Raw genomic sequence first — 12,315 nt, 5'->3', positions numbered from 1 at the left:
CACACATACATCACTCCAAAAGTTCCTTCTAGGCTTTGTACCAGAAAACCGACATCTATTAACAGACTTGAAATAATTCAAAAGTCAAGAGAAGCAGCTCTTATATACTCCGTTTATGCTGCAATCTAGGCTACAGGTGTGATTAAACTTAACAACGTCAACACTAAAACTGGAACCCTTATAATTATCACCATCTCTCACTCTGGTGGAATCACTTACCGGTGATATTGCCTGTGACCAATACTTCACTTTTCTCGGTCTTCTGGCTGAAGAAGATGGTGCCGTTGATCTTAGCGTCAGCTGAGCTAGGGGTCAACACACACTTCGCACGGCTGACCTGAAGATGATGATAACTAGGTCAACTTGGCACATGTTTTTCTGTAGCTTGTTGTACGGTTACAAGAAGTTAATACCAGAGTTATAATCAAGACAGTTCCTAGCTGGTGTCGAATGGTGAATATGTTACTGTACGAGGTATTCTATCAAAATTCTTAAATTAATCCTTATAAGAAAACTACTAGGCTTGCCTTCGCACCCACTTGTATCAAACTATTCAACAGCGTATTAATAAATTGTGTCCAAACATAAGAAGCAAGTTTAAATCAAAAGGAATAACTCTCTAACTTCGGTCTCTGTGTGTAGTGTACAGTATTCTTATTGAGACGCTAATTGAAAGGAAATTTGAGATGTCAGAAAGTATGAGCCAAGACAGCGAAATCCGGCTTCAGTACATGAAAAATTTGAATCAAATAATATAATGAGACGCAAACACTTCAAAAAAGATATTTATGGAAGTTGGAAGAATTCGCCTTCCGAGCGACAGATGCTTTACCACAAATACACATTTACCGACCAACCCTACGGAAGATGAACACCGTATATATTTGCTTGTGTGTGTGACTGACAAGAGAAAGGTCTACTACTATACCTTGTATGAAGTCTCAGTTGTGTAGTACACTGAGAGGCCAGCAATAAGGGCCCCTGCGCCCATGAACAGTATGGCCGCCAAAACATAAACTACGCACTTCATCTCGCCTGCGTGGAGGAGCAGCTGCTGTTCTTGCTACTGCCGCTGGTCGTTGAGTGACTGTCCAGTTTCTGTATGAAAAATTCCTTATGGTGAATTATTCATAGTACTACAGTAAATGTCAGCATCCTATTTTTGTCAAAATTCAGACAATACCTCGTCAACGAGCTTCTCTCCAAAGGAGTCCACATTTCAATGCTACTAAAAGCAGAACCTTGGGCTGCAGGATCTTCTGGAAAGAAATCCTTAGGAAAAACAGGACCTTTCTAAACAAGACATCCTACGGTAATCATAAATTAATGAATAAATAAAATATATGCTAAGGAATATATTCCTGCTTTGTACATGATACGGATGTGTTAGGTGGTCATATTCTACCTGGTGTCGCAATCCGACTCAACGGTGAGCGCTCTAAGCCCCTATGTTAGATAACAATAGTCATATTTACCCCATTCAGTCTAGCCTACTCTTATCCTCACTGATTAGCCCAAAGGTGTGATGAAACTGGTAATTCACGTAAAAGTTATGTAAAATCACAGATGAGCTTCTTATTCAAAATGGCCGATAGCCTTTCGACCAAAGTCAAGCAAACATGCATTGCAGGCGCAATTAATTAAGAAAAGTTAGCCTGGGAGTTTCGTGACTATCACTGACTCCAGTAAAATCCATTACTCTGCTACAGATACATAGGTGTTAAACTTACGGTTTAGTGAAGAATCACTGAAATGATTCTGAAACAAAGATTAAAGTCTATAACAGCCACTGTCTTTCAAGTACGCTAGGATGACAGCTTTCAACTCCACAGAGCTAAATAGATGAGCTCCGTTATTTTTCAAATTTTGTGACTTCTTATGTGTAATCTTATCATATATCTTATATTTCAAAAAATGTGGTAATCATTTTCGATTTATCTAAAATAAAAATGAAATAAAGAAAAATTGTACGACTGAGTGGATTGGGCGGCGCCCAGCAATTTTGGATCCAGCACAGCTAGAATTTAAGAATACCAGAGTTAGAAACTACATCAAAATAAGGAGAATTTTTTACCAAATGTTATAATGTTTATCTTGTTAAGGTATGCTTCCCAATTACAGATTCCAGAGACATAAAAAGGAAAAGAGGTCCCATCCTCGAAAAGATAGACTACTGCTTAATGTTTTTGCCATGTGTTAAGTATTCTGCTTTGATGAGCATTTTACAGTCCAAAGCCATTAAATTCTATAAATATCTCACAACTAATCATGCATGATGGTACAAGCTTTGTAAGAAAAAAAATGCGTTGTACATTCTGAAGTTTGGATGCGTATAACACAAAAAAGGGCTATTTCGCAACAGAAAAAACCTAAATCGCACTCTAAATGTTCGTTGAACTAAACACATTGCTGAGACTGACTTTCCGCACATCATCCGCATCTTCAGAAAAAAGAGCAAAAGGATGGACTCTGCTAATGCAATGGCAAATTGTGTTTTCATATGTGAATATCGACCTCTTTTCAAGAGACATATACCGACTAGGCTATCCATGTTGATTCAATATATTGATGCTTAACTATACAGTCGTTACCAAATACACAGTATAATCCATCCCAAAAGAAGTCTGCCATTGATAATGAGTCAGCTCAGAAGCGAAGATTCTTTACGAGACGTTTACTCTTTACAAAGAACGTACGATTTGTCTTCGTATCGAGTATTGTTCTTGTACATGTATGTTTCTATCTCTACGCACTTGCTTACGAGACTGGAACTAAAGCCAATGTAATTTATCCTCAGTATGACATATAAACTTGACCCACTTAAAGTGTGGTGTTACTTCCTTTTCTTTTCTATAGCTATTACCTCGGTTTCTGCGCAAAAAAAAAAAAAAGGCCACTTCCTTGTTTCCTCCTTGCATCACAATTATTCTGGTTATCGTTAACTCCAAGGTGAGCCGGTATGACTGCATCATTCCTTACACCACTAAACTTTGGAATTGTTCACCGTCTAATGTCTCCCAGCAAATACATAAATAAAGAATTTTACCTTCCCAAAACGTCCCTCACTCCATCATTTCTCAGTTTATTTTGTCATTCTTTATGTTTCATTGAGAGCCTGATGTCGACCAGGACTTTTGTCCGTTGCTTAAGTAACGTTTAAAATGTATGTACATAAAAATTCATGAGCAGTATAACGTTAGAAATTGCTTTTCGGCTGAAAGCTAAACATACCAAAAGTAACCAGAAGGCAGTTGTACATATCTTCGCTCTAAAATGCCTGATCACTCACATTTTCGTTTCCTTTCACATGACAACTGAGGAATGAATATATTTCGAATGTCCTATCCGGGGTACAACAGATATGTTGTTATTTACCTGTGTGAGGAGGAAGGTCGGCGTGGGGTTACACACGAATGCGCAGACAGCCAGACTGGCGCGCTAAGGAGGAAGGTGGGTGATAGGCAGAGCGTTATCACGGCAACCCCCTCCCCCCTGTCCCGCTTTCCTGTGTACTAGCAAGGGTCCTTCCTTTAAATCGTGACTATGTGGTATATCTTGTGTATCTGCGTCTCTTATCTACGCGAGGTGTCAGCGTTCCTGTGCTGATATATTAACATATATCAGTCAGCAGCAAGGTCCCGGACTTTGTAATATTTATGAATAATGTTCTTTTAGACAGGTCAACGTGGCGCCACGTTGGGATAACTAAAAAAACTTTTTTCTTTTTTTTACAACTGATCCCGAATTAACATAATCTTGACAACTGACAACCTTTGCTCAAATCAAATAAGCATTGATCTCTTCCTGAAAAGACATGCGAAAAGAAGTCGTTGCAAAGCAATTTTCACGTGACAAGCATTACTAAATTATATAATTAATAATCTAACATATTTCCGCAAACAATTTTGAAGCCTCATCGGTATTTTGATCCGGGCAATCTCCGAAGACAACATAAAACCTGGTCGTCAAAGGCTGATACAACTCCCTCTACTATCAACCCTTCCAACTTCAAATATTTCACCAATCTACAGGTACTTGTATTGTATAAAAGGAAGTGTAAAACTATGTTATATCTTGGTGTGCATAGATAAGACGCCATCCACGCATGCGACATACTTCCAAAGCCTAGACAATGGCATCGTTCAGTGAGCTCTCGAAATTTCACCAACGTCTGAAGAGTATACGGTGTCCATCTTCTGATAGTTCATTTGGTCGATGTCTATCCCTTATATGCAACTGCTTCTTGATTTTCATTAGATACGCAAAAATAACATATACAGTTGAAAGGTGACTCTTTACGGAAACGCTTGAGCCTGGGAATGTGTCCTAATCTTGCATACAATATAATAACGCAGTACTTCTTCATCTTAAAAGTAATCAAATAAACAACATTAGTTGGTGTTAGTTCATTCAAACTAAATACAAATATATCCACCATGAATAGAAACTTTAATCGTGGCTGTACCATCTAAATAGCGATGCATAAACGACACTTGCTTGCAAGTTGATACTCGATTATATCTATTCCATTATTCAACCCCCATATCAGATATACTCTGCTCACATACCCTCTTGCCACATTCAATCCCGCTTACACTACACTACATTCCCTGCCCGCCATCGGCATGAAACCGAGGTTAGACTGACTGAATGCACTTAACTCTTTCAAGTGTTTTCACCCGATAAGATAGCTTGGAGTGGCTATTTCCAGTAATATTCTGTCTTGTGTTTGACGCCTAGATAGCTGGCAAACGTGCTGGGGATTTTCCTTACCAGTGTTAGATATTTGTATTACCATTTTAAGTGATTAATTTTCCCAGTGTTGGGGATTTTTATTACCAGTTCCGGGTGATGCACTTCACCAGTATTAGGGCATTTATACGACCGGTGATGGGATTTCTATCACTAGTGTTGGGATTTCCATTACGTCGTACGGATTCATATCATGAGTGGGAGTTATTTCCATCACCAATGGTAGGGATTTATCTTTTTTATATTATGTGGTGGGATCTGTATTACCAGTATTTAGGGATTTGTTTCAGTTGGGATTCGGATAGTCAGGATTCATAGTACCGGTGATAGGATTACTATTAACGTTTATGGAATCTGTCTGGTTTTGGGATTTTCCCAGATGTTGAATTTATTATTTCTGAGGATCCTTTACAAGTGGAAGCATTAATGCCATTGTTAGGGAGTACAGGTCGATCACAGATATGGGAATTTGCGTTACCAATGTTGGGATTCATATGACTATTGATAAAGGTTATCATTAATTTCTGGCATTTTATCACTGATGCTGGGGATTCATATTACCTATGTGGGGGATTATTACCAGTGTTCAGAATTTACATTATAATCGTACGTGCCTGAGTGTGCGTATATGTCTGAGACTATGTGTGACTTTATACGAGTGTACATACGTGTGTTCAATAATGCATGTGCATACATAAGTATATGCCAGGCCAGCGAGTATGCGCGGGCATGTTACCGCACTCGATCACCCGCAGGTCACCTTCAAAGACTTTGGGTCGCCTTGGCAATGACACACATCACTTTTCATCGTGTCATAACTTAAAAGTAAAGACCATTTGTACATAAGCGACTCTGTGAGTAGCCAAGCCATCAAATTAGACCCCTGACACAATCATCAGGGATATAAAAGTTGCCTTTCTTTTTTGTGGGGGAGGGGGGCTGATTTGATTTTCTTCGTCATATTGTTGCACTAAATTGTTGATCACCTCCAGGTATCTCTTTGTATGCATGTTAGTCGGAACTAATCATATCCTGTCTCTTATCCCAAACGGTTATATGATAATTCACCGCTTGACAGATATAGTACACAAACTCCTGCCAAAACATGTTCGCAGACGATGAAGGAAGTGTAAAGCGTGGAGGCTTATATCAACTTAAAGGGGACCTACTCAGACTCTAAAGTTGGTCTGGTATATGGTTGATACACCTACAGAAGCATAAAGAGGGCCAGAAGAAAGCAACAAGCTAAACAGAATTAAGAGAGCTAAGTCATGGTTCACGGTGAAAGGCAAGAGGCTTTATATTTGCTCACCTTGAAAGAGAGAAGAGTGAGTGATGATGACCTGATTATCACAAACTCTATTAAAACAGATCAATGACTTAAGACACTAGTTCATCGAGAGATGCAGGGGTACAGCAATCAAAAGACACAACATGAAATTATACAAGAATCTGACTGAAAGAGATGTAAAGCACTACATTTATAGAATAGAAGAGGATGAATGGTATGAGATGACTGGGGAGTTGGTTGATTTACGCAATATACATAAATTCTAAATGTATGATATTACAACATGTTCAAGAAAAGGAGCCCAATGAGCATAAAAATCACATTCTATATTGTACAAACAGGTAATTTCACACACACACACACACACACACACACAAACACAAACACACATACACAACTCTTATCACACCACAGTAACATTCATTTATAAAAGGTAAAAGTAAAAAAATCAAGCAAAATCTAAATTTCTATACTGCTTAGACTTTTGCTTACAATATTCCGTATCATAAAATTCTCTAAAAATTTAGTATGAATATGCGCATTTAGTAACTTCCGTAAGATTACACAAGTCATACTAAAGATATTGTTTCCCACAATCTTCTTACCAATACAAAGAAAACGGATTCTCACGTAAACAAACCCCAGAGCGAAATATGTACGCCATTTCGTAGCTTCTTTGCCACAGTTTTACCAAGATGAACAAATGCTGACGATATAAAAATGATCAAGGTTACTGAAAATGATAACGATGGAATCGGCTGACAGGCGTGTGGCCAGGAAAGTGGGAGTGGAATATACATTATCCAATGGTAATTATCAACTTCGAGAAGGAAATTTTCTCCGAATTTATTCATCAAAGGTTCACAGAGCGATTCTCTTTTTTTGGGGGGAAGTACACTTAATTCTCTATTTTGTTTAAAATTCAAATAGTACAGGAAGACTCTCGGAGATTTTAGATCTGTGATACTTGACATGAGTTTCTTAGTAGTAAGAAATTGTTAGAAACGCTTCTAATAAGTTAAATCAAAATCAAGGACGTTTCAGAATTTGAAAACTACAAATCCATAAATACTGGCAGAACACTTCCAGGATCCTAGAACATATGTTGAACACGAGGGTTTATAACAATGAGGCGTGTTCACGCGTTTCCAATGAAATTACGTTTCCAAACAAGTGGCTTTTTAATCAATCTGTGTCAACCCGATTTGGAAATCATTCTCCGAGTTTATTCGCATGTACATCAAGATCTTATAGTTCAACAAGAAAATTACCAAATATATTTCCATTGTCTGCAGGGATTTATCATAGCATGAAAATCGTTAACAATAATTGCTAGTGTCAGTCAAAACTAAGAATGTGTCCCATGGGAATGACTGAAAGATAAGGGAAAGGGGACAAACCGAATAATTTTAAAAATTAGCAATGAAAACACAGGGGTAGTATAGAAACAGGTGTGTGTGTGTGTGTGTGTGTGTGTGTGTGTGTGTGTGTTCAGTAATCCTATACTTGCAATCTCCATGAAGGTGTTATCCACGTCTGATGCCGAGAACTTGGATAGTTTTATGAGGAAACAGAATCTAACGAACTAAAAAATCAAACATAGCTTTGAAAGCACAGTTGCCCCAACTGAACACCTCCGCGAAGCTAGGCTATAGCGTTATACCAGGCACACAAGATACGACAGTAGGACGGGCTGTGCTTCCCTCTGTCGCAGTCTCTTATGAGTAGCGTCTGCTTGTGATTCATCACCTGAACTACTCATGATTCATTTGTTACAAAAGTCTGTCTTTTCTTGGGTTTGCTAGTTAAATATGTAATATGATACTCTTAAATTATCATCATTACTGTTAGTACTATGAACGTAATCAATATACATAATCCTGATTATCATTGCTGTTTTTCTTTTATCAAGACCATTTAATAAGATTATCACTGCTATAAGATTATCACTGCTTTTTTTCTTTTGTTAAGACCATTCATTATTCTAACAAAAACTTATCTGGCCCTTGCACATCCAGCATCATTTAATCTAACATAAACTAACCATAGTCTCTGTCACATAAGGCAAGCAGACCCTCTCAAGCAGTTGGTGTTCAGTGTTTGGAAGAAGTAACCTTATAAGTCTATGTTTTATAAGCCAGGGCGGTGTAGTGGTCCTCGGGGAGTGAGTAATAAGCCAGAGGAAGTTCTGTTTTGTAATAGCAAAGCACCGACAATGGGTTCTGGTCTCCTCCTTAGGATCGAGTCTGAATATACATAACTTAAATATAACCATTTATCGGCCACTTATAATGGATTGGAAAACGGCTGGATTTTATTTTTTTTAGCCTGTTGGTAAAGTATATGACTTTTTTCTTTTTTTACGGTGACTTCAGACCTAAATAACATATACACACATTCCCAATCGTACAAATGTGCACCCCTTTATCATTAGAAGCCCAGGCAAGATGCACTCAACTGAGACCTGTTCATGTGGTTGCGGTGCAAGAACTTGGCAGCACCTAAGGTGCTAAAGTGACTGTCTGAGTTAGCGGTGCGTGGCAACCCTTACATCCTCGCACTTGGAAACAACCGGGAGGCAAGTCTGTGAGGTACGGACTCTCCTTCAAGGGGACAGGGCTGACCTTGTTGCTACCCTCAGAATAGTCTCTCATCTAGCCCCATGGGGATCAGTGATGACTACCTATACAACTAATCAGTTGCCTTTCTTTTTTAATGAGAATTCTGTCTGAAATTTCTTCATTCACTGTTCTGACTTTTAGTTTCTATAAGTTATGGAAAATTCTAAATCAGAAATCTACATCATACAATTGGTAAAAAAAAAAAACTATTAAATGTAGCTAACTCTTTTCTACACAAGTCTTTTGAGCAAATAAAGGCCGTGAAACTCCATACTTTAATAACAGTTACACATATGCTAGATCCGCTTAGCTAACTCGACTTACACGCAAGATATTACATAATCATAAGAGACTGACTTACTGTATCTGCATCCTTGGACGTTTTACTGCAACTTCTACAGGCTACCCAAATTACAACTAAATTTGCTGTACTGTGAACACACCAGTGAAATGTTACTTGGTTAAACTGTACGTTAGTCGTTCATGTGGGGAAAGAGCCCTTGGCAGGACGAGACTACAAAAGGATTAACGGGAAAACAAGTACGAGGAAGGGAATTTCAGTAATGGCACACCTTTCGCGTCAGGCTTGCTGAGTTTTAATACTGTTACCGGGCTAGACTTAATATTTTCCCTTACCTTAACTACACGATTTCCCCCCCCCCCCCCCCTTCTCTTCACTCTTGCTCATCCTCACTTTGTCATTTTGAAAACAAACGATCTCAATAAGGCTCTCAGTCACTACCTGACTTTCTCTCTCTGTTCATTCGCAATATCTCCAAAAGTTTCTCTCATTGAAGACCTACAAGCTAGCATTTCAGGTCTTTCACTTTCACTTATCTGAAAGGCCCAACCGTTTAATGACTTTTCTCCAATTCTCTTCATATCTTTATAACTCTGATTATCTACATATCCAATTCAGAGGAGGAACTTTTGTGCTTCTTCCAATCTCAGTATTCCTGCTGCATTTCTTGTTCAACCTTGGATATCACATCTTCAATTAAGGTCATCTGGTTCACGATTTCTCTCACCCACAAATATCTTTATGTTTCACCTACTTTGCTCACAACTCTTAGCAGGATTCATAATATTCTTCAATTATCCATGAAATGCCACGTGCTTTAGTGTGATAGTATAATGCTGACGTTATTAAGGTGACTATGATGGTGTGACGACCAACCACTGGTCGTGGAGTGGTCGTTCCCTGGACGTGCTGCGGCGCTACGACCTATCGTTGGTCGTTGATTGTTAAGTAGTTCTCTGGTGTTCTGACTCTGTGACAACCTGCCGTTGGTTGTGCAGTGGTAGTTCCCTAGTCGTGTAACAACGCGACTGCTCGTCAAGGCTGCTCTCTCCAGTGAGTCATGGACGCTTACATGGTCCGTGCCTCCGACCAGCTCTGTGCTATATAGTATGTCCTCGCGCTGTTAGTTTGTTAGGGAGAGTTTTACACTGGTGTTGCCTCGTCACTCGTATTTGCTTTTGTGTCCATAAACGGATAGAACGGATAGGCACATCCTTATCTATGAATTTATCTCTCTCTCTCTCTCTCTCTCTCTCTCTCTCTCTCTCTCTCTCTCTCTCTCTATATATATATATATATATATATATATATATATATATATATATATATATATATATATATATATATATACCAACTATCTACGTTTTAGGAAAGGCAAACTCAGTCTGTTTAGACCTAAAAAAGTCTGATCTCCATTAAAAGTCAAGGGCTGTGAGAGTGAGAGTGTATAGTCTGAGAACTATTGTGGCATGAAAATGATTTATGTGCTCAAGTCTATCTATATGGTTTTGTACAACTGGGAACTTGAAGGACATACTGAACTTGACAGTCGAACTAAGCCATTAAATCCTTACCCTCTACCAGGAAAAAAAAAAGGGGGGGGGGGTTACTAACCTATTAAACTGTGATCACAAAACTTTCAAAATTCTGTCCTCAAAATCCAATTAACATAGAATTACGATAAGAAAATAATTTTATGTAGTATCCACTATGACTATGAGTTCTGTTTCTTAAATATCAAGGGCAAATGTCAAGTGAAAGGAAATAATAAACGTTACAACTGACTTCCGACTTGATAACAAAGGTTTGCACGCGACCAAAGAGACAAGTTACAAAGTAACCAGTTGCGTCAAAAGTCTTCAGGGACCATTTCTAAGTTTTTCAGTAGGCTAAGCCCATTTGTGCAGTGAGAGTTTGCGCGTGTGTGTGTGTGTGCTTCTTACGAGTCCTTTTAAACACCTGAGAAGGATATTCACGACATTTAAACATCTAAGTAGAACGAAGGTGAAGGGTTCAATGGCCATGACAGCCGATACGCATATAGTTCAATTAACCAACCACTATGGGTGTTGTACATTTTCTGAGTAATGTTGTGCCATGTTTGGTTCCTGCTAAGCTACTGAGTGCTTTGCTTTGCTCGTATTTGTTGTACTATGTGACATGGGTGTTCGTATGTCTTAGCTCTGCTACAGAAAAAGTTATTGTCACTTGTCGGCCTTAGGTGAAGTGGAATGTCATGAAGCACTGCCAGTCAGTATATATGTTTCATGTAAGTTACTTGTTTCACGAATGTAAGAAGCATTACGCTGATTAACTACATAGCATATGTCACTATTTCCTTTGTTCAGTCAGTCCTGCATGACTGAATCGTATTTCACAAAGAATCACTACTGGCTTTGTGCAAATGAATTGGTTTCCCGTGTGTTTAATCCATCATAGCCGTTCGCAGGCCTACCTAATCTCTAACGGTTCCTCCCGCTTCATTTTTGTTGTGGTTAGGAGGGGGAAAAAAGAAGTTGGATAAGGTTGCCACAGTGGAGAATCAGATGCCATGGTTAGAGGAGGTCCAGTTCCGAGAGGCTGTTGAGAGTATGCGGGATGGCGATGTAGCTGGGAAGCTGATTAGTACAAGGAAGTTCAAGAGTCCCATCTTGTGGCCTGTGAGACAGTACATACTGAGGGACTGGAAGGTAGAAATGATCCCTCAGAGGCATAAAATATGAAGACGTTTACTGGGGAAGTCAGGCAATTGAGGAAGTCAGGCACTACGAACCTGTTCTGATGTAAGAGTGAATTTTGCCATGAAAACAAACATCTGACCACTAAGAAGTGGAAGCGTCCTTTTAAACACTTCCCTTGGCCCAGGTGGGATGGAGCATAGCCTCTGTTCCATACCTTAGCTTCCCGGTGCTGGAGATTTATTTAAGAATTCATTAATCAAAAAGTGTCGATAAATGGACAAAAGTCCACCGGTATAACCAGAGATCACCGCTGCCAGCAACAAGCGACGAATCGCAACTTCAGCAATTGCGTGGGAACAACATATTGTTCAAAAAGAGACCTACAGAAGACAATCTCTGACATAGTTTGCGTTCCGAAAAGTCCATACGACGCTATATCTAAGACAGCCTATCTCTATCATTATCATTTCTGTGGTGTAAAGTTACATATTTACCATAGCCTATCCCTGAATTATTGTTTAGTTTAAATGGGTTGAAATAGTCTTGTCTTTCTTGGACTGTGACCCAATTTATTACGGCAGCGACTCACCAGAGAAAAATTATATGCCGTGGATTATTCCCTAGTTGATTACTGATCGTCTTCATCAATTCTCGATGTCTCAATGAGTT

The 12,315-nt window shown here is 39.0% G+C and overlaps 1 protein-coding gene across 3 annotated transcripts in view; it reads right to left on the bottom strand.

Annotated features, from left to right (window-relative positions):
* The window catches only part of LOC139747257 (superoxide dismutase [Cu-Zn]-like), a 29,741-nt gene that overhangs the window by 3,604 nt on the left and 13,822 nt on the right, over positions 1 to 12,315 (bottom strand). The window contains exons 1-3 of one of the 3 annotated variants that reach the window (XM_071659347.1): positions 3,376 to 3,531; positions 929 to 1,098; positions 220 to 337 (exon numbers count right to left, since the gene is read on the bottom strand). In XM_071659347.1, the coding sequence (XP_071515448.1) occupies positions 220 to 337; positions 929 to 1,030 (220 nt within the window). In that variant the 5' untranslated portion in view covers positions 1,031 to 1,098; positions 3,376 to 3,531. Of the gene's footprint in view, positions 1 to 219; positions 338 to 928; positions 1,099 to 1,730; positions 1,750 to 3,375; positions 3,532 to 12,315 lie in introns of those variants that run through there. The other 2 variants (XM_071659349.1, XM_071659348.1) reach the window with 2 other exon arrangements.

Source organism: Panulirus ornatus, chromosome 68, assembly GCF_036320965.1.
Source record: "Panulirus ornatus isolate Po-2019 chromosome 68, ASM3632096v1, whole genome shotgun sequence".
NCBI classification, from domain to species: domain Eukaryota; kingdom Metazoa; phylum Arthropoda; class Malacostraca; order Decapoda; family Palinuridae; genus Panulirus; species Panulirus ornatus.
The sequence above is the reverse complement of the archived record's forward strand: the minus strand, read 5'-3'. Positions and strand labels throughout refer to the sequence as shown.